Source organism: Dasypus novemcinctus, chromosome 31 (genome assembly GCF_030445035.2).
Source record: "Dasypus novemcinctus isolate mDasNov1 chromosome 31, mDasNov1.1.hap2, whole genome shotgun sequence".
Taxonomy (NCBI): domain Eukaryota; kingdom Metazoa; phylum Chordata; class Mammalia; order Cingulata; family Dasypodidae; genus Dasypus; species Dasypus novemcinctus.
The window spans coordinates 30,531,915-30,555,149 of NC_080703.1; the positions used below are offsets into that span (position 1 = coordinate 30,531,915).

The 23,235-nt window shown below is 40.7% G+C and overlaps 1 protein-coding gene across 14 annotated transcripts in view; it reads left to right on the forward strand.

Annotated features, from left to right (window-relative positions):
- Window positions 1-23,235, forward strand: part of NEK10 (NIMA related kinase 10) — a 269,323-nt gene that overhangs the window by 43,294 nt on the left and 202,794 nt on the right. For 12 of the 14 annotated variants that reach the window (XM_058290740.2, XM_071212866.1, XM_058290735.2 and 9 more), the window contains 5 exons: window positions 3,306-3,390; window positions 16,067-16,108; window positions 17,690-17,768; window positions 19,637-19,704; window positions 22,745-22,824. In XM_058290740.2, the coding sequence (XP_058146723.1) occupies window positions 3,306-3,390; window positions 16,067-16,108; window positions 17,690-17,768; window positions 19,637-19,704; window positions 22,745-22,824 (354 nt within the window). The remainder of the gene's footprint in view (window positions 1-3,305; window positions 3,391-16,066; window positions 16,109-17,689; window positions 17,769-19,636; window positions 19,705-22,744; window positions 22,825-23,235) is intronic. The other 2 variants (XM_071212870.1, XM_071212869.1) reach the window with 1 other exon arrangement.

The window sequence follows — 23,235 nt, forward strand, 5'->3', positions numbered from 1 at the left end:
GTTCTCTCTGTTTTCACGCGGCCTTCTCATAAGGACACGGGTCATTGCATTTAGGGCCCAGCCTAATCCAGGTCGACAATAAGTAATAACAGCTATAAGAACCCTATTTCCAAATAAGGTCCCATCAAATTTGGGAGGACACTCTTTAACCCAATACAAGGACAAGCTGAGTTTCTCAGGACTAGAGAGGAGACAAAGCCAACTCCTACCCTCAGAGGCCAGGATCAAGTTGACAAGCTTCACCTGACTGCGGCAGATGTGTAGAGTGTCCAACTCCGCTGATGCACCATAAGCTCAGCTGTGGGAGGTGGGAGAGGGCGGGAGGAATGACCTCAATTCTAGTACGGAATAACTTTGGCTGTCCCCCCCAGTTTTTCTTGGGTACACATGTAATAGCAGACACTTCTTGTTTCTAGCTTTTATTAACATTTACACCAAACACCATTTTTGAACTAGATTGGAGGGCAATGTAAGGCAAGCATCACCTGGACCCAGACCACCTTGCTTGGGTGATGCCAGGCTGTGCGCACAGTGGCAAGTTCCAGGGCGTGGTGGTGCTCAGCCTCCACTCTTCGCCTCTCTGTGCTGTGTTGGTGGATCCTGTACCTGGGTTAGAATCCTTGCTTGTGATTGGCCTCACATCCTGTAGGGGACCATCTCTGTCGTTCTCGGGGAAATTCCAGTGCTTGAAAGCCACGAAAGCCGAGATGGGAAGCACCTTACGTACTGGCTCACATGGTGGAGGATCAGTGGGGAAGGACGATAGGTACAGCGGAGAGGCCAGCGTAGCTGGAAGGGAGTGAGCCGCGAAGCAGGGGTAGAGATAAGGCAAGAGGTTTCCTGGGGAGGCAGTTCATGTAGGGCCGTGATGAAGTGGGAGCTGTTGGATGGTTTAGTCAGAGGAGTGATGTGATTTGACCTTGGGCATCTAAAGAATCACCTCAGCAGATGGGACCAGAGCAGAGTGGGGGACAAAAATGGAAGCAAGGATACCAGAGGTGAGGTTTTTGCAGTAGCTCAAGCCAAAGGTGGTGGCGGCTTGAACCGAGGTGGTAGTGGAGGAGGAAATAAGAAGTTGTCAGATCCTGGAGATAGATTAAAGGTAGAGGAGATGGGATTTGCTGAAGTATGTGCGGGAAATAGAGGAAGCAAGAAAGACTCCAAAGTGTTTGGTCTGGTCAACTGGAAGACTAGAAGGGGCAGACTTGTGGGGGCTTTCACAGATTTACTTGTAGACATGCTAACTCTGAAACTGAGTTACAGGAAGCTGTGAGTTCTACTCAGTCTCGACTCTGTTCCTCGACCTCCTTGGTTACAAGTGTCCTCGCCAACTGACGTGAAAGGCGTCTTGCCTCTCACGCGCCCTACAGCCTACGTAGCAATATTGGGAGCGGACTGAGAGGCTTTAACATTTTTACTACATGTGCTGCAAGCTCTGACTGGACACCGCACAGCTGCTCAAAGTGCCCTGCAGGGCTGGGAAGGGATAATGAGTGTCACCAAAGAGTGAACCTTCTGAGCTAAGCAGAGTTTACAGAAAGCATGTAGATGGACGGATCCTATGCTGGCCACTCTGCCCTTTGTAGGGATTCTTTAACGAGGGGTACCTGCACTCTTTTTGTATATTCTTATCTTTATAGCCCCGCTCAAAGTGAGAGCATCCACAATCAATGCATATTTGAGTAGCTGCTGGGTCCAAGACGCCGTGACCTCTTCTGAACCTGGGCATTTGCTCTGGTTCTTTCAGCACCCCAGCTGCGGTTGTCCTGATTTTAACCCCCCTTCAAGAAGTCTTTGGGAAAGAAGCATAATTTAAAAGCCTCTCAGAATGCACCTGAGTGGATACTTGCATCATCTGATGGCAGCGGAGTGATATTTTAGGTTAAATGCTTTCTCAGAAATCCGCTGAGGGTATTTTGGGTATTAAAAGTATTGAATGTCCGGAAGCAAAAATCTAGTTTCTGGCCCCCTCCCTCCTCCCAACCCCCCAAACAGGCCAGTTTCATTAGTTGCCTCTGGGTGAAGGCACTAAATACACCATCAGTTTCTTCTCGAGTGGCTGTTTTAATTTCAAAGGGTTCTAATGAATCTCTGCACTTTGCTTTATGGTTAAATGCAGAGCTGGTGGATAATGTTGGTGTTTTGCCCACAATGCTCAGCTCTCCCCACCCTTTTGACGTGGGGCTTTCACCTTCCTTGGAGTGTTCACAGCCCCCTGGCTCCTTCAGCCTGCTTTGCCTCCAGATGCAGAGGGGAACCAGCCTGTTTTTGTTCCCTCAGGCCCATCCTGCAGCCTCTGCCAGTGCCATCGGTTTTGGGGGTACGGCAGCCCAGTTCCCTTGTCTCAGTGAGGCGTAACTTACAGACCAGAGCTCCCCTGCCCGGTCAGCCTGTGAATGGGACTTGCCTGAGATGCCCCTGGCTTGGCTTCCCCTCTTCTCTTGCTGTGTCTCCGGAGAGCAGGTCCTTAATCGTTACTGGCACACCAGTCTTCTGGTCAGGGTCTGCTTCTGGAGAAACTCACCTCAGAAAACTTTATCATCGCGTTTCCCCAACTCTGCACTGAGGCCCCAGGGACCTGCTGTGAACTCCCAGGGCATAGTGGGATATTTTAAAGTTTCAAGGAAAAAATGATACTCCACATCTCTCAGGCATAGGGCAAACTACCCAATGTCGTCGACTATTTCAACATTAGATGGCACTACCTTTTTTAGGGGGTGGCAAATCTTAGTGAAGTTGGGTTTTCAGTGGTTGCTGTGATAAAAAGCTAGCCCCATGGAAAAGGGTGGACTAGGAAAGGAGGGTGGTGGCTAATATGATTCCAAGGCTGGAGAAGTTGAGTGTGCAGAGGTTCATATACCCCATTAATAAGTAATTGTGGTTATTTAAGAATGTAATGTTTAACTTTTAATGTTATGTATATTATTTTTGCAAATGGATACAGAAAGTTGTCAGGGCATACATTCTTTTAAGTTGGACCTAACCACTTCTTAATGGAACTTTTAGCTACTCCTTGGGGCCTAGAGATACCATGAAAAAAATTACCGAGTCATGAAGGGTGCTGTGGATCAAATACATTTGCGGACCTCGGCTTCATAGTGAAAAAGATGGTTTATATGGGTTTTGCATAAAAATGGGTTGTGTTCAAGTGCCAAATGACAGTGCTTGTTGTAGATGAAGCTTGAAATGAACTAAGTGCTTATTCTTTTATGTGCCTCCTTGGCCTTCACAGACTTGCATTGTTCATGACGTGTCATCCTTGGCTTTCAAACATGAACATGTTCTCTTTTGTTTTCTTCTTTCAGAGAGTGGGTTAATCGAGCCCCATCCATCCATTTTCTGAGAGTGTTAATTTGTCTAAGACTACTAATGAGGGATCCATGTTATCAGGTTGGTGGGAAAAATAATTGTTTTTTTACTCATTATAAAGATGAAATAAAAAACTGTTGGGTTTTTCTTTGAAGCAGGCTGTGTTTGCAGTTTTTCTCTCTCACAACTCAATAGTTTCCAGATTTGGAAAATATCTCATTTTCTATTTGAAAAGATATGAGAGAAGTGATACAAGGGACCTTTGGGATTTTGTGGCTTGAACTTTGGGTCTGTGTTTTCGTTACAGCATGGCATTTTAACATCAACAGTTAAAAGAGTATGCACTTGGCTAAACCTTGAAGATGTGCACAACTAAGCAGCTCACAGGTCAAAGTCAGCCATGACAAGTAGGGGCCTTGTCCTGTGGCTGCAGGGTCATCCATTCCCCTGAGTTAGGGACCTCCCACTTGGTGATGAGGGCACAGAAGTGGAGAGTGTTGCCCTATTCCCACTCACTAGTTAAATGTATTAAATGTACTGCCTCTAGCTTAGTGTCTACCAAACTTTAATGTGTGCAGGAATCACTGGGGGATCATGTAAATGCAGAGTCTGATTTTATGTTTCTATCAGGCTCACAGGGGAAGCCGATGCCATGGGCTATCATTCATACTTCAATTACCAAAGATTTAGCACTTTAGCAGTGACACTCCAAAATAAAGCTTACCTAATGCTCTACCAGGATGTAGAAGGCCATTCCTTCTGGTCCCGGCTGGTAGATAGCTGATTCCGTGCATCTTAACTTCTGGAGAACTTAAAAGATTGCTGGGCCCACCGCAGAGATTCTGATTTGGTCAGTTTGTGCCAGGGCATGAAAACATGCATTTCTAGTAAGTTCTCAGGTGATGCTGATGCTTCTGGTGAGGGGACCACACTCTGCGAGCCACTACCCCAAAGCCTCAAGATTTCTTATTGATCATTATTGTTTCTGCTTGCCAGTGTCATGTATCTAAACAGTATTCCCAGTAATCATACATGCCTTCCTTTTTTCAATTTTCACAGATTATTATTGTTTTTCTGAGAAGCATCTTGTTTATGTCCTGTCCTAACACACTACAAGGAAGCTCTGAACATTCAAAAGATCTCTTATTTTTGATTCAGTTTCACTGATGATTCTTGCTTGGCCAGAAGGTGTTTTCTTTCATTATCCTAATAGCATTCTTCTTTAAACTTTACACTTAAAACAAAAAACAAAAAACACAATTTTTTCAGTACCATTCTAACTACAGCACCTGCTTTTTTTTTTTAAGATTTATTTTTTACTTCTTTCCCCCACCCCCATTGTCTACTCTCTGTGTCCATTCGCTGTGTGTTCTTCTGTGTCCACCTGCATTCTTGTCAGTGGCACTGGGAATCTGTCTCTTTTTGTTGCGTCATCTTGCTGCATCATCTCTCTGTGTGCGCAGCGGCACTCCTGGGCAGTCTGTACTTTTTTCGCACGGGGTGGCTCTCCTTGCGGGGCACACTCCTTGCACGTGGGGCTCCCCTGCGTGGGGGACACCCCTGTGCGGCACAGCACTCCTTGTGCGTGGCAGTACTGCGTGTGGGCCAGCTCATCACATGGGTCAGGAGGCCCCAGGTTTGAACCCTGGACCTCCCATAGGGTAGGCAGACGCTCTATCAGTTGAGCCAAATCCGCTTCCCCAGAACCTGCTCTTGTTTGAGCCTTCTTGGATTCAAGGTCACTCCACATCTGTCCTTGAGAAGAATCATCCCCTTCCTCAGACTGTATTCACAGCTGGTCTTGTGCAATAATATTATAGTTTAGCTGACTACAGCCTTTTGAATTTGTGGTTCAGGGCATCATCCTGTGTATTCCATCTGTTTCTGAACTGACAGTTACAATTCTATGTAGGTCATATGTCATAAGAGTAGGCCGTATGTCCCATTTTTTTCCTGAATTAGACCTAATGTATGCTCATTTGTTCCTGCTTAATTACCAATAGTACTATTATTTGCTCTCCAACATGTGCCAGTTTGGATGAAAACCTTATATATGTCATGGTGATAAAAGTGTTTTCGTGGAGCTAGATGAATTTTTTTAAAGCTGGCGATCCTGTTTTCTTTGGCTTATAGAATTCAGCAGAATGTTCTTAGAGATGTTCTGTTTGTTCTGAAAATTGAAGGCACTGATGTCATACTCTGTTTGCTGATCTAAAGCACTGCCACTGTTGACCTGGTTCTAGGTGGACGGGAGTTGCCTTGCATGTGCTGCTCTTTGAAGGAACAAGTTCTGTGACCACCTACTCTGTTTATGGGACTTTGTGATCAAGAACATACATTAAAGTCTCCCCACGATTGCCAGTCTTTCCATAGAAGGGGATTCTTTTAAGGTCTGCATCTCTCGTCCCTGGCAGTCTTTGTTCATAGTGAAGCATGTGCTCAGGCAGTTGTTTAACATCTTGAGTTGCCAAGAATTGTTGGCCAGAGCCACAAAGCCTGGCTGGGGGATCCTGCAGACTTAGCGGGTGAACCTCAGCGTGCCTTTGCCATCACTCCACATTCCTTTCCTCCCTTGTTGAATCAGTATTGCAGGATCCACAGAGGCTGCTTCTCCCCACCTCCCCTTCTCACAGCCAAATCCCCTCCTGCCCCTGTCATTCTCACCAAATTACACCATCTCCTGTGTGACTGGGAAGGCGGAAGCCCTCCTAGAGAGAATGCTCTTATTTTCTCTGTTTGTTGCTTGAAATGTTTGGATTATAATGAAACTTAACTTCTGATTTCAGAAGAAATAGTCCTCCTCACCGTAGCTTACTCTCTACCTGTGCTCTTTCTCAAGTTGTCAGTGGCTCCTTTCCTATTTATTATGCCTAATCATAAAAATGCCCTTTTCTTCACCCAGCTACCCCTTCAAGTCTTTATCTTACCTTCACTGCTACCTTTCCTGAAAGGTCCATCTGTGTATCTGGAAGCCACTTCCTTTCCCTTCGGGCTGCTGTGTTGCCTAATTCTGCACGCAGGGTTCTCTCCAGGAGCCATTTAAATAGGCCACAGTGTGCAGGGCTGCAGCCCTTGTTCCTTGGCCCGAGAAGTTGCAAACTGGTGGCTCATGTTTTAAAAATTTCTCTCTGTTAATTTCTGATGGTGTGAGGATAAGTAACTATACCCCACGTAAAAAAGTTCTCTGTAATTTTTAAGAGTATTAAGGGGATCAGAAACCAAGAAGTTTGAGATACTCTGTTGTAGCACAATATACTCAATATTTTTAAAATGGAGCTCTTCAGTCCTCCTCCCTGCCCTCAGACCTTCAGAACCAACTCTTAATTCTTTTTTTTTAAGATTTATTCTATTTGTTTATCCTCACCCCCCTCCCCATTGTTTGTGCTCACAGTCTGCTCTCTGTGTCTGTTCGTTGTGTGCTCGTCGTCTTTTTAGACGGCACCAGGAACCAAACCCAGGACCTCCCATGTGGGAGGGAAGCACTCAGTGACTTGAGCCGTCTCTCTTCCAATACTTTATTATTATTTTTTAAACGGGTTATATACTATATTCTTTTTTATTTTTATTTTTTAATTTGAGAAATTGTGAGTTAACAGAATAATCATGTAGACCTTACAGGATTCCTATACATTGCCCCCCCACCACTACCTTACACTGTTGTGACACAGTTGTTACAAATGATGTAAGAAGGTTGTCATATTACTACTATCTATAGTCCATAGCTTATATTTTGTGTATTTTTCCCACAAACCATCCTAATACTAACACCATGTATTAGTACTATATATCTGTTATAGTCCATGAGGGAACGTTCTCTTATTTGGACGTTAACCACGGTCCACCATTTACTATGGGATTTGCTATGTTTTGCAGTCCCCTGCCTTGCATAAGCCATCCAAAGTGTATTTTCAGTGGCTCAGTTTCATCACAGACCGAATCTTAATTCTTTTAAAGGCACCAGCCTTCTTCCAAACTCTAAAGTAGGAAATTTGGGAACATGTCTTATATTTCCCTTTCAGTCACCCCCTGCACAGATCTGAGTTTATACACTGAGCCTTCTGGAAAGGTAAGGAACGGCCAGCCCATAGAGGGGCCTTAGTGGAATGACTGAGGAATAAGCCGTGTGCAACCACTGGGAATTTTTGATTCTAGGATTAAACTGGCCATGTGAGTAATTTAATATCAGGTGGGCTCAGCATTGATTTGGTTGCTAGGCAGGCTTAGGATGAGGATCCTAGTGGACATTTTAGATAGAGGTAAATATAGTTAGTGGTGGACTGATAACACCTGTGTTGGGACAGTGCACTCCATTTTTTAAAAACATACATTCCCCTGTTATTATATATTGGATCCAGGTGGGGGGAAAAGGAAAGGAAAAACCCAGGTAGCAGGCAGAGCAAGGGCACTGGGTACCTTTTATAGAGTGGACTGAAGTTCAGATTGATTAGGGGACCTTCTCCAGGTCCAGGACCCAGTCTTCTGACCCGCCATCCTGGGACGGGAGAGGATACTGAGGTCTGGGAGGGCCACAGGGGGCACTGTATAATGTAAGCCAATAGTCCTGTTTGCTTTTTAGATCAGTCACCAGGACTGTTAAGCCCAGGTGTGTGCACACCTGGAAGTCATGGTTTCCTCCAGTTTATACTCTTAGGTTAGTGCAGCCCCATCAGCACAATCAGAACTAGGAGGAAGACCACGACTCTGCGAACAGTCTCCTGGCTGTGGTCCAGCGTTCCTAGGAGCTTGGCGAAAAAGTTTACTTCATAGATGAAGGTTAAATTCGCGAGTACCTACTGACAGCGTTCTCTAGGAATGGTACAGCCTCTTTCCCCTTCCTGTACTTTCTAGCAACAGTTCTCAAACTGTATTCCACAACAGTAATAAGGGTTCTGGAAACAGAAGTGTACCTTGGCTAATGATGTTTAAGGAAAGCTGCACCCTGATTCTCTTCTTGGAGACTTAACCTGTGCATGGCATCATACCCAAGGCTCTGAGGAGTCCCGTGATAGAGACGTTCATTAAACTCTGCTTATGCATTTCCCAAGCTGATTTGACTAGAGACCCTCCTTCAGCCCCTCCGTCCCTCCGTCCCTCCCTCCCTTCTCTCTCTTCTCTTTCTCTCTTTCTTTCTTTCTGAATGCCTAATACCAACCACTGCACAGAATAAAATGACTGTTTCTAGAACACGTTTGGGAAACACTGCCTTGATCATATACTATTAATATTGAATATTGGGTAACTATATTTCTTGTTTTCTTGTCATGGTGAACATTTGAAAATATGATCATGACTAGAGGAAAAAAATAAATACCATTTAAAAATTATTCTTTTCCTCGGAGTCTTCCCACTCTCCAACTTCAGTTTGAATCTCCTTCATTGAATGACTCTCAGATTTCAGTCTTTAGCTCTCACCCTATTTCCCATGGCCCCACTGTACTTTGTTCCATCTGGACATCCATCGGCACCTCGACAGTCCCAGACTAGCCTTCCCCTCTAATCCTGTGCTCCTCTCCTGCTTCCCCATGTCTATCTCCATTTCCCAGTGACCCAAACCCAAGTATGGTGATGTCTCCTGCTTCTCTCCCTTTCTTCCAGTGTTCACTTGCTCATACCGCTTCAAAGATCATCCCTGCCTCTCCATCCTTATTCCCACCAGCACCGACTCCCCATTGGACTCCCAGTTGATGTTCTTCCCTTTCCAATCTTTACAGAGGGTTCTGATCAATCCCTTGTTCACACGTTTTCATTGGGTCTCATGGTCTGCATGGTGAAGTTCAAATTCATCTTCTCTTCTCCAAGCACAGTTTGATCCCACCCTACTTTTTGGACCTTATTTCAATAATACCCTTCATGGAGTTATGGAACTGCCTCTCTTGAGAGTTATGAAACATCTCAAGAAAGTTCTAAGCATCTATGTAACTTTGTGCCTACTGTTATCTCTGCTTGGAATCTCTTTTATTCTCCCCTGTTCCCTATCTCTGTTCAGCAGATGTATCCATTCTTTGTATCCCTGTTCAGAGGCCACTGCTCTTACAAAGATTTCCTCAGTCCTCCCAGCAGGGAGGTCACCAAAGCATGTCATGTACTACTTCCTCACAACACTTAACACATTCTATCTTAAATTCTAGTTATTTTTGTAACTAACTTATTGCCTGAATTTCAGTGAAGTTGGGCCTCACCACGTACATATTTATGCCCTTTTCAGAGCTTAACTCAGGGTTTTTACATTGGAATGAAAGAAATATTTGTTGAATAAATATAAGTGGTTTTAAAATGTTATTTTTACATATATCAAATATTCGAAATAGGGATACTATATACAGTATTACTATGTTCTTATTTTATTTTTATTTTTTAAGCCACAGAATATGAATTTATTAAGTTAAAAATGAGTAAAGTTTGTTTTGTGAGACAGCTCTGACAATATGTGTTCTCCATTGCCCCCCTCCAAAATGTAAAGAAGAAACAAAATAAAAAGACTTTATGCCATATTTATACATTGATATAAGATATTCACATCATAAACAAAGTTAAGACAAAGTTAACAATACTGTTACACTGTTTTTCAGAATAAAACAGATTTAGTCAGATGGTCCCATATTTAGACATTCAAAATAATTTATGGATAGTGAAAATGTTAGTGAAAATTTACAATATTACAAGTTTCTCTTATTTTAGCTTAATCAAGTATATCATAGTTGCCTTTAACAATACAAAGACTAGAATCCATTATCTTCAACAATTTCTTATTCCAGTTTTTGTCAGCCTCTGTTGCAAAAGCCTGAGAGGTTTGGAATAAATCTGCAGTGGCAGAGCTCCACATTAACACAGAGTTATCGTCTACCACTTTTTAATATTCGTATTATAATTTTAATGTATCTGGTCAAGGTTTATTTTACATTCTGTGAATTCAATTTGTGATATAGTGAACTCTTCTGAACCTATATCATTAAACATCCTGAATGCATAATCATCAGAAGTGATAAATTAGGCATGTTATCAGGATCCTGTGTTCTCTTTTTATTAGAGAAGTTGTGGCTCTACAGAAAAAACATGCATAAAATATAGGGTTTCCCTATAATGCCCTATTATTAACCTTGCATTAGTGTGGTACATTTATTACAGTTAATGAACATGCATTATTAACTGCAGTTCACGGTTTCCTTAGGATCCACTGTTTGTGTTGTTCAATACCATATCTTTATTTTTTTAATATTACATTAAAAAAATATGAGGTCCCCATATACCCCCCTCACCTCCCTCACCCCACTCCTCCCCCCATAGCAACAATCTCGTCCATCATCATGAGACAATCGTTGCATTTGGTGAATACATCTCAGAGCACCGCTGCACCTCATGGTCAATGGTCCACACCATAGCCCACACTCTCCCACAGTCCACCCAGTGGGCCATGGGAGGACCTACAATGTCCGGTAACTGTACCTACAGCATCCCCCAGGACAACTCCAAGTCCCGAAAATGACTCCACATCTCATCTCTTCCTCTCATTCCCCACACCCAGCAGCCACCGTGGCCACTTTCTCCACACCAATGCCACATTTTCTTTGATTACTAATCATAATAGTTCATGAATAGAATATCAGTAAGTCCACTCTAATCCATATTCTATTCCTCCTTCCTGTGGACCTTGGAATGGTTGTGTCCACTCCACATCTATATCAAGAGAGGGCTTAGATTCCACATGGATGCTGGATGCAATCCTGCTTTCAGTTGTAGGTGCTCTTGGCTCCATGATGTGGTAGTTGACCTTCTTCTACCATATCTTTTTAAAAATATTTTTATTCTAGTAACATGTACAACCTAAAATTTCCTCTTTTAACCACATTCAAACATTCATTCAGTGCTGTTAATTACATTCACAGTGTTGTGCTATCATCACTACCATCTATTACCAAAACTTTTCTGTCATCCCAAATAGAAACTCTGTACAATTTAAGTATTAAGTTAACCTATGTTCTTATTCTGACCCTATGAAATTGCTTATTCTAGTTATTTCATATCAGTGACATCGTACAATATTCTCCTTTTGAGTCAGTCTTATTTCACTCAACATGAGCTCTTCAAGGCTCATCCATGTTGTTGTATGTATCAGAGCTTCATTCCTTTTTACAATGGAGTAATAGTCCATTGTGTGTATATTCCACATTTTGCTATTCATTCATTAATCAGTGGACACTTATGTTTTTCTGTCTTCTAGCAATTGTGAAAAATGCCTCTGTGAACAGTGGTGTGCAAATATCTGCTCAAGGCCCACTTTCATTTCTTTTTAGTATATAGAACAAAGAAGTAGGTTGCCAGATCATATGGTAATTCTATACTTAACTTTGTGAGGAGCCACCAAACTGTCTTCCATAGTGGCTGCACCATTTTACCTTCCCACCAACAAAGAATGAGTGTTCCTATTTTTCTATATCCTCTCCAATTTTCCTGTTTTTTAAAATTTATTATTTATTTATTTATTTATAGTTAACATTCTAGTGGGTATGAGATGATTTTGATTTCCATTTCCCTAGTGGCTAATGATGTTGAACATCTTTTCATGTGCCTTTTGGCCATCTGTGTATCTTCTTGAGAGAAATGTCTAGTCAAGTCTTTTGCCCATTTTTTGATTGGGTTTGTGCCTTTTTGTTATAAAATTGTTTATATATCCAGAATATATAAAGACCTTCCAACTATTTTCTCCCATTGTGTAGGTTGTCATTTTACTTACATGGTAAAGTTCTTTGATGCACAAAAGTTTTTAATTTTGATGAGACCCCATTTATCTATTATTTATTTTCTTGTTTATGCTTTAGGTATAAAGTCTAAGAAACCATTGCCTAACATAAAGTCCTGAAGATGCTTTCCTTCATTTTCTTCTAGGAGTTTTATGGTTCTGGATCTTATATTTAGGTCTTTGATCCCTTTTTACCTGATTTTTATATTGATATGAGGTAGGAGTCTACTTTCATTCTTTTGCAAATGATCTAGTTTTACTAGCTCCAATAGGCTATTCTTTTCCAATTGAGTTATAGTTGCTCCCTTGTCAAAAATCAGTTGGCCATAAATGTGAGGGCTGATTTCTGAGCTCTCAATTCAATTCCATTGCTCTATATGCTTGCCCTTATGCCAGTACCATGCTGTTTTGATTACTGTGGCTTTATAATAAGTTTTAAGATTGGGAAATGTGAGTTTCTCCAACTTCATTCTTTTTCCAGGTGGCTTTGGCTATTTGGGGTTCCTTACCCTTCCATATAAATTGACTGGTTTTTCCATTTCTTCTCAGGAAGGGTGTAGAAATTTTTATTGGTATTGCATTGACTTTATTAATTGCTTTGAGTAGAATTAATATCTTAACAATACTTAATCTTCTGATCCATGTATATGAAATGTTCTTCCATTTTTTTAGGCCCTTTTTGATTGTTTTAGCAATGTATTGTAGTTTTCTGTGTACATGCCCTTTACATCCTTTGTTATATTTGTTCTAGGTAGATATTTGATTCTTTTAGTTTCTATTGTGAATGAAATTTTTTCTTGGTTTCTTCCACTTTTTCATTGCTTATGTATGGAAACACTCTGAATTTGGGATGTTGATCTTGTTCCCCACCACTAGGTAAATTCATTTAGTAGCTCTAAGGCCTTTGTTGTGGATTTTTCAGGATTTTCTATATATAGGATCATACCATCTGCAAATAGGGAAAGTTTTACTTCTTCCTTCCCAATTTTCACACCTTTTATTTCTTTTTCTTGCCTAATTGGTTGGCTACTCTGAAAAGAACTTCCAGTACAATGTTGAATAAGAGGGTGAAAGTGGCATCCTTGTCTCATTCCTTGTCTTAGAGGGAGAACTTTCAGTGTTTCACTGTTTAGTAGGATGTTAGCTGTGGCAGGATGTTAGCTGTGGCTTTTCATATATGCCTTTTATCATGTTGAGGAAGTTTCCTTTTATTTCTGGATTTCTAAGCATTTTTATCAAAAGGAGTTTGTCAAATGCCTTTTCTTCATCCATTGATAATGATCATGCATTCTTTATCTCTTCAGTCTGTTAATGTGGTATATTAATTGATTTTCTTATGTTGACCCACCCTTACATGCCTGGGATAAATCACACTGGGTCATGGTATGTAATTCTTTTAATGTGCTTTTGGGTTCAATTTGCTCTTATAGTATTTTGTTCAGGATTTTTGCATCTGTATTCATGGGAGATATTGATCTGTAATTTTTTTTCTTGTGGTGTCTTTATCTGGCTTTGGTATGAAGTTGGTGTTTGCTGAATAGAATGAATTAAGACATGTTCCCTCCTCTTCCATTTTTTGGAAGAGTTTGAGGATGATTAGTGTTAATTCTTCTTGGAAAGTTTGGTAAAATTTCCCTGTGAAACCATCTGTTCCTGGGTTTTTCTCCATTTTTTTTCTTTTTGATGAATGATTTAGTCATTTATTAGTTAGTGGCTTGTTAAGATCTTCTGTTTCTTCTTGACTCAGTATAGGTAGTTAATGTGTTTCCAGGAATTTGTCCATTTTCATTTCGGCTATCTGATTTTTGTCAAACAATTGTTCTTAGTCATCTCTTATAGTTTTATATCTGTGAGGTTGATAGCAATGCTCTTTTCCTTTGTGGTTTTAGTTGTGTTTTTTTAAAATTTTTTATTCTTCATTAATGTAGCTAAAGTTTCATCAATTTTATTGATCTTCTCAAAGAACCAACTTTTGGTTTTATTTTCTCTCTCTTTTTTTTTTTCCTCCTCTATTTCCTTTATCTCCACTCTAACCTTTGGTATTGCCATCCTTCTCCTTGCTCTAGGTTTAGTTTGTTCTTCTTTTTCTAGTTCCTCCTGTTTTGAGCTTAGGTCTCTGTATTGAAATCTTTCTTATTTTTAATATAAGCATTTGGAGCTCTAAATTTCCCTATCTGTACGGTCTTTCCTGCATCCCCTAAGTTGTGGTATTTTGTGTTTTTATTTTTATTAACCTCATGATATTTCCTAATTTTGCTTCTGATTTTCTTTTTACTCCATTGTTTGTTTAATAGTATTTTTAAAAATTTTGCCCATGTTTTAACTTTTTAAATTTATTTAATTTGCATGTATTTTTAAATTTTCCCATCTCTCCCTCTACTATTGATTTCTAGCTTCATTCCATGTGTCTAGAAAAGATACATGGTATGATTTCCATAAATTTTTAATTTATTGAGACTTGTTTTGTGACCAAAGATATGTTCTACACTAGAGAATGAGCCACAAATACTAAAGAATAATGTGTTCTGCTCTTGAGTAAAAACATTCTATGTACATCTGTTGGGTCTATTTGGTTTACAGTATCATTAAAGTCTTCTCTTTCCTTATTGATCTTCTACCTAGATGTTCTGTCCATTATTGAAAGTGGTGCATTAAAGTCTCCTACTATTAATGTTGGACTGCCTGTCTCTCTCTTCAAGTCTATCAATATTGGCATCCTCTATTGTGGGTCTCTGCTGTTTGCTGCATATGTATTTATAATTATTCTATATTCTTGTTGACCATGTTCTTTAATGATAGAGCTTCTCAAATGAATAGCAACGATGAGACCTCAAATCATTAGGGAGTCACGGGGCTATTTTTATTTTAAGCATGGGTATGCTCAGTGTGTACAAATTCATTTCTCACAAAATAAGGCAGCTTTGACCCAGGAGGCCTGGGGAGCTGCGCCTTGTGCCCAGCTTCCCACTCACGTGACTTCATGGGGAAACGAGGCTGCTTTCTCTCATACACATGGACTCCTCCTCCGTGCACTTCCCAGAACTGGAATGACAGCCAGGGCTTATATTTCAAATAACTTCCCTGTGTGCATGTTAGGTAAGGAGGGAGAGGCCAATACAGCTTTCACTAAGCAGGCCAGGGCCACCTGAAAGCACATTTGCCTGCAGATAAATGTCACTGCAGATAACTTGAGAGCACGTACTATTAATAGAGCTCTGCAATAGTCCTTTTCACAACCCCAACTTCCCTTCCCCTCTCTTCCTTCATGGCTATAGCTTCAGTAGTGTAATAAAATGTCTTCTTCCTGAGAATTGGATTTAAAGTCCTGTGCCAAGAGACTTTTTGCATTGATTATCTTTGCATTCATTTAGGGAATGGGTATTAATTTGATTAGACTAACACTTTTAAGGAGAAGACCTGTAGCCTTCTAAGGCAGGGCTTCGCAAGCTTTTCTGTGCTACGAATCACGTGGGGATCCTTTGAAATTCAGAGGGGGATCCTGCAGGTCTGAGGTGGGGCGGAAGGTTCTGCATTTCTAATCATCCCCCAGGTGATCTCAGCCCTGCTGGTCCACGGACCACGCTTTGGGTGGCAAAGGCCTGTTGGTGCTGGCTTCTTGTCCAGGTTCCTTCACTCAGGAAAAGTGGTTTACCATTGTGGGCCTTAGATTTTCTCTTCTGTGTCATGAGAGGGTTGAATGAAATGGGATCTAACGGCTCTTTCTGGCTCCAACAAACATTTTGTGGTGACCTATGAGGGCTAAAAAGAATGAAGAAGCAGCAGACTAAAGTTCTGAGTGCCACATATGTTCTCTTAAATTCAGCCCAATTTTCCTATTTATTAATTGTCCATCTTAAATGTAGCGTGAATGACAACATTAAGATTTTCCATATTTCTGGTGGAATGTGAATGTTCAAGAAATAATTATAATCTCATGACTTAAAAAAGAATTTGCATGTGCAATATGCTCCCCCTCCACCTTCATTTTTTGTATTTCTTCTTTTGTTTTGATTTTATTAGGAAATACTCCACAGCTTGGGTGGGATTGAAAACCTGGCGCAGGTAAGATGCCTTTTGCAGTGGTTATTCTGGTCTTTTCATTGGGCCTTGCTCTGGCAAAGATTAATTAAATACGTGCATAGCAGACGACGACACACTGCCTTGCCTGCCAAGGAGAGGAGCAGGGGGTCGATAAACGTCTCCATGAGGCACGATCCTCACAGAGCAGGGAAGTACCCATGGCACTTCGTCTGGCTAACTGGGTTCACTTTACCCAGTCCGTAGAAAAGAGAAAGTGCTATAAAAGGTCACTAAATGCCTTTAGTTATTCTGAAAAGAAACAGGCATTGGCTGGCAGCCCCAAGGCCTCAGAACCATACATACCCTATGATGAGGGAAAATACTGGTTATGAAGATTTTCCTAACTTTTTTTATAAAATGAAAGAACGACCCTTGCTCACGAAACAATAACAAATAACTGACAACGTGAGGAATGATCTTCACTTATTTTTCTGCTCTGGCAGCTCCTGAGGGAAAATAAGCAGGTGAATATATATGCTAAGCCAGTTGAAGTTTTGGGCTTATTAATACACTGAAACAGAATCTGGGGACATGTCATTGAGTTGTAACAGCTTGGTCTCCTAAAGCCTGTAGTGCATCTAGAGAACGGTTTTCACAATAACTGTGGCCGTGCAAGCAAATTCTGAGTTATTAATGGAAAATTAAGTAATGTGAGAATTATATGTTCAATCTATTTTTTTTTCCAAGATGGAAAGAGTTTTATTTTTCTGATTCCAAAGGGATAGCCTAAGACTATATTAGCCCCTTTATATCCAAGAATTTAATTCTTTGATGACTTTCTTTTTTTTTTTAACAGTCATAAATATCTTTTTTATTGTCTTTTTTAAAAAAAGATACATAGATCACAGAAAATCCCATCTAATTTTTAAAGTATATTCTCATCCTTGGGAAACTGCTACATTATGTCTTAATTTTGTTTTTAACATATAATTTTAAAATTTGCTGGATGTTTGCCTCATTTAATAGTCTTCCATAAAATTGTGTTGTAAAGGGAATTTAGGTAAACTGGATCTCCTTATCCACTTTAACTTCCACTATGAATCAGAAAGTGTGTGTTTCTCTGAGCCCATTTTTTATTATAATCACCTGTCCTCAGTGAGGAATTGTCAGACTACTCCATTCCCTTTCTATTATTTTTTTATTTAGATATAACTTAGAATATCACCAAAAACGTAAAACATAAGGTCAATAAAATGTATGCACCATGTTGTAAAAATCCAGCTAAAGGATATGTTAAAGAAGGAAAAGCTCTGTTGGTACACCATATAAATGTCTTGCATTTGAATGCTAAATTACACCACACACTTATCCAACCCCGAGTCATTTGGGGGACTTTTTTGGGAGTTTATACAATTATGGCATGGCCCCTGCCTCAACTTCAGTGTATGTAGAGAAAGCCAAGAATTCAGAAGCCCCAAGCCCCGGAAGGAACGGCGTGCAGTATTTGGTGAATCTGTACTGCCACCTTCAGCTCACGTTGAGAAGTGCATGCCTCTGTCCACCTGCTGTGCTCGTGGCGTCCTCCCCTGTGACAAGCTTTTTGGTTTGATTCCCCCCCTGCAGTACATGGAGATTGTGGCCAACGAGTACCTGGGCTTCGGCGAGGAGCAGCACAGCGTGGACAAGCTGGTCAACATGACGTGTAAGCAGTGTCGCGGGCGGACGCAGTCAGTGTCCCTTCCTGGTTAGAACGGGCAGTTAGGTGTTGGCAGCAGGCAAGAAGGATACTTTGGATATTTATGAACGTGCCCGTGCAGTATTACGGTGCTGAGATCCTGCTTTTGTTATTATACTCAGTGGCAAGGCATATCCACAAGGAAGGCTTAGATCACAACCCTGACCGTGAAAAGCAGAATTCCATGTTTAAGGAGCTCTTTATTTAGCCCAAGTTTATGGGATGAAGGAGAGACTTCCATAAACGCAAATTTTGGCCAACAATATTTTGGCCTCCTTCGATTTCTATTAAAATGTCAGAGACTCTTCAGTTTTCATCTGTAACTTAGGGCTCATAATAGTAACTACCTCATAGAATCGGAAACATTCAAAATATAAAAATGGAAGAAAAAATCTAACCGTCATACATGGTGATGGTGATGTGAAAAAATTGGTCTGGTCTGTGTGGGTGGTGTTTATTCCTTCATCTCTCTGGTTTCGTTGGAAGCCCTGCTGGCCCTTCCTTCCCATCTCCTGCAGTTTTGATGAGCTACAGGCCTCCTGCGGCTGGGGTGTGAATAGACTGGTTTCCCGGATTTGTTAGTGGGATAGCACACTGCTTCTCACTTAGTTACAGGTAAACATGATCCATGGCAAATTTTAGGCACCAGGGAGTCTCTGAAAATTTTGCTGAAATTCTCTTGACCCCTCTCTAAACTGAAATCTTTAAAGGGAGGATCTTTGAAGGCCAGGCCTCATTTTGTTTATTTATTTATTTAAAAGAAACTTTAGATTACATAAATGTTACATAAAAAATGTTGGAGATTCCCATATGCCCCACTCCCTCCCACTCCCATACTTCCCCACATTAACAACATCCTTCACTGGTGTGGTACATTGGGTACAATTGATGAACACGTATTTAAGTTGCCCCTAACCATGGACTATTCTTTACACTATAAGTTTACACTCTGTGCCGTGTAGTTTTGTAAGTTATGACAAAATATGTATTTCCCTCTCCCTCCCCTCAGAACCTCCAGTGGCCACTGCCTCCACACCAATGATGAAAGTTCTTCCATTGCTAGAATCACAATAAGTCTATAGTAGAATAATAGTAAGTCTACTCTAGTCCATTGTTCATTTCCCAATCTCAAGGCTTTTGGGATGGTGGTGCCCACTCTGCCTCTAATTGCTAGATCCCATGGGGCAGATGGAAGGAACTATCTTGCTTGCAGTTGCAGATGCTCTCTTCCTTGGAATGGGCATTGTCCATCATCACCTCCTTGTTAGTTGTCCTAGGAGAGTCCAATGAACTGAAGAGTAGGTGTTACAACTCTGCTGAAAGTCAGGGCTCATCTGGCACATGGGCAGCCCAAAGATTTAAGTCTCTTGGACATACACCTATCAAGTATAGTACTACCTATAGGTTCAAATAGAAAAGCCATGTATAGGGAAACCACAACTGAGTCCGACTCTGTCACACTGGGGAGCATAAATTCCAAGGTAAGGCCCACTGGCAGGGTGCCAAAGTCTTGAGCTGTTAGCCAGGCCCCATTTTGAGCTTATAATGATGTTAAACAATTTGTTCATCTTTAAGGGGAAGGAAAGTTCATCTTTTTGGCCTTTCCATAGTCCTTTATTACAATAATATTATAAGGAAAATACTAGCTGTGCTTCAGGCGATAGTTCATGGATTGAAAGGGAACCCCCCGCCTCCTCGCTCCGTCGATCCTTTGTGTTCTGTGTCCACCTTTGTCCTTTTTCTGCTTGCCCTTCAATTTCTCAGACGTGAGGTTCTATGAGTAGTGCTTCCTTTAAGCTCCAGATCTCTCTTTGAGTTGTTTTCTCCCTTTATAGATATTTTTCAAAAACTCGCTGCTGTCAAAGACCAAAGAGAATGGGTTACCACCAGCGGAGCCCACAAGGTGAGTGGTCCACGGAAGTGTGCATGCTTCGGCCTTGTGTGACAGGTTCGCACGCCCAGCTTCACAGGCTCTGGCTCCAGCCGTGTGTTGTTTATACTTCACAGACCTGCTAACCTGGCCTAGGATTGTGACTCTTAACTGTCCTTTTATATTCTTTATCCCCCTAAGAAGCAAATATGGGAAGAATAAAAGTTTCCACAAGCTCTTTTCCTATGCCACTTAATACCAACTAAGTTGACTGCCTTATTTAAATGTTGCTTGCAAAGCCCTGACTATATATAAATTGACACCCTGGGTGTGTGGTGTGTGTGTTGTGTGCATTACGGCATGTGGAACTCTATTAGTGTGAGCCATATGAAATTGCCATTGTTGGTAGGTAAAAAAATGGCTCGATGTGGGCATTTCTTAAGCTCAGCTCGTAACAAGATGCTACCGTATTACTAACACATGGCCCAACTATAGAATGAAGGTGGTTGACTTTAGTTCTAATCACAACAAACTAAATCCATGTTAGCAGAATTTTTAAAAAAATTATTGAAATATATCACTCATACATAAACATACATAAACAATAAATGTATAATAGTTGTGAACTTACAAAACAAACATATTATAACATCAAACATATATAAATCTCACCCTACCACCAATAACTTGCATTGTTTTTTAAACCTTTTTAACTAATGATTAAAGAGCATTCTCAAAATATTACCACTAAACAAAGTATTTTCCCCTAACCAATCCGATTATTATTATCTTTGTATCATTTATATATGAACATACATAAACAATTAAGTGTATGGTAAAAGTTGTGAACTTCCAAAGCAAACATGCATAACATCCTACAGGGGTCCCATACATCAACCTCCCACTAACATCTGGCGTTGTCATGAGACATTGCTTACAAACTATGAAAGAACACTGTCAAAATCTTACTACTAATCGTAGTCCTTATCTGACATTTGGTGTGTTTTTCCCCCTACCCACCCTATTATTATTTTTCAAATATATTTTTTTATGACAGAAGTTGTAAACTTATAAAACAATCATGACTTGTGCAGAATTCCCAAACAACACCCCTCCATCAACACACCACAATGTGGTGTGTCATTTGCTACAGATAAAATAATATCATCTGATTGTTACCATGTCCATAGAGTACATTTGGCTCACTTTTTCCATACTGCCTCTGTATCAACACAGTACATCTTTTGCATAGATGCAAGAATATTATATTACCACCACTAACCACAGTCCATAGGTCACTCCAGCTGTGTTTTTCCCATGCTTCACATTCCCATCACCCTGCAGTAGTGATATACATTTGTTGTAGCTAACAGAGGACACTCTTGCATCTGTACCACCAACCACAATTCCTCACCCACCTCTTGATTTACTGAGCTATCCAGTTCCTAGATTATTCTCAAGCATCTGTCAATTGGCATTTACATAACTAGAATACCATTTTCAGTCACATCCCCATTTATAGACTAGCTGTTACTCATTGTGTGCTACCATCCGCTCTATACATTTCCACAATTTTACAGTAAAGTTAGTAGAATTTTTTAATGGTGGCAGTCTAGAGCCAAGTTTCAATAAGTTCTTGAAATTTCCAATCTCAGGCAGTCATTTTCTGATATGTAATAAAGCAAGGTGCCCTAAGAATTTTAACCCATGCTGCTCATGGCATGTGGGAGGATTCTAGGTGCTATAGAGATCAACACTTTTCATTTCAATGGTTATGTATTTCACTGACATGACTGCTTAAGATTTGAAGAAAGTTTTTGAGTTAGCTTTAAGATGTTAAGTGGACACGGAAAATACTGTGAAAATGATAGACCAGTGACTGAAGTTGGGGAAACATTATGTTGGAAGATGGAGAGGAGAAAGAAAAAGTGAGAGAAGAAGGAGGGAGCAGAAAGACAAAGACAATACGTTTGTTCAACATAAAATTTTAAAAAATGAGTGCAATCATGAAGGGAAAAAGTCTACATAATGGGACCCAAAAAGTCACCCCAGCAATTGTTCCACGAGTGCAAGTTCTGTCCTGGCATATGTTTGGGTATGTACTTTTTTGGAGGACCTTGAGTTCTGGAACTGTAGAGAGGAGATAAGTGAATTCATGTAAGTGGGGTTTCAGGGAAGGCAACTGGTAAGATAGGAAAAGCTTCCACCTAAGTCATGCTGTTGAGGATGAGGCCCGGGACAGCATTGGATGTCCTTCAACATCAGTTAGAATTCTGAGCAATGGAGTGTCTAGTAGCATTTACATATGTTGTTTACTTGGAGAAACGGGTGGTTCATCCCCATTTTGGTAAAAACTAGTTCCTTAGTTTGGAAAGTGCCTAGCACGGTGCCTGGCTCCTAGTATGTTCCCAATGACAGATCGCTGGCAGTGTTCTTACAATGCCATTAGTCTGTCCTTCCTGCCTTGGGAACAGGTCAGAAGGTACAGAACAGAGCCTCTTAGACACATGGAAATGGAGGGAAAGATGAGAATCAGGCTGCTCATGAATTCTCTATTGCTCTATTGCTTCCTCTTGTGGGCAAGGAATGCATCAAAGAGCTACTCAAGAGTTTCAAAGGAAGGAGAGGATTGATGCCTGCCACTTGCAAACAACTGGATATTTAGGATGTTTAATAAAACTCCTTTCGAGTGAAGTCTTTTTTTTTTTTTTTTTTTTTTGAGGTACTGGGGCCAACGATTGAACCCGGGACCTCGTATGTGGGAAGCCAGCACTCAACGACTGAGCCACATTGGCTCCCTGAGTTGATTTTTTCATTTGTTTGCTTGTTGTTTGTTTTTGTTTTTAGGAGGCACTGGGAACCGAACCTGGAATCTCCCGTGTGGGAAGCAGGCGCTCTTCCACTCGAGGCACATCCGCCCCATCTGTTAACTTTAGAACATCATCTAATTTAAAAGGCTCATAGTAATTACATGATTAAAGGCATATCTAATGAGTTTACTAATAAAGATAGTAGTAAATAAATAATAAATAAAAATATAAAGTAAATACAGTTTATTTGCTTTCTTTTTCAGACATTAGTCAGTTTACTGGGTGCCCGGGACACAAATGTTCTGTTGGGTGCCCTCCTGGCTCTGGCTAGTTTAGCTGAAAGGTAAGCTACATATTTTATTATTTTACTGGACTCTTACTTCCAAGTTCTGCTGCTGGGGCAATTTGGGTGGGAAGGATGCAAAGTTTCTTCAGTCCCTTTGTCACCTAGTCAGTTAAAATTTTGTGAGAAGTATGCATGGAATAACATGTTGACATTCCGAAGAAACTCCTGGATGGAAAAAAGCATCTTTTTAAAGTTGGCAGGGCAGATTCCAGCTTAAAGTCGTCTCTTTCTTCCTGTTTGGAACTATTTACCTACTCTTTTCATCCAAACCTCACTTACTGCTATTTTTAAAATTACCAGAATATTTCTTTGGCCTTTGAATCTCCCTGATCTCCTCTCTTTGTTTTTACCTGTGTATTTATTTATCACAGACAAACATTTTCAAACTTTTTTGGTCTTTGAAAAAAA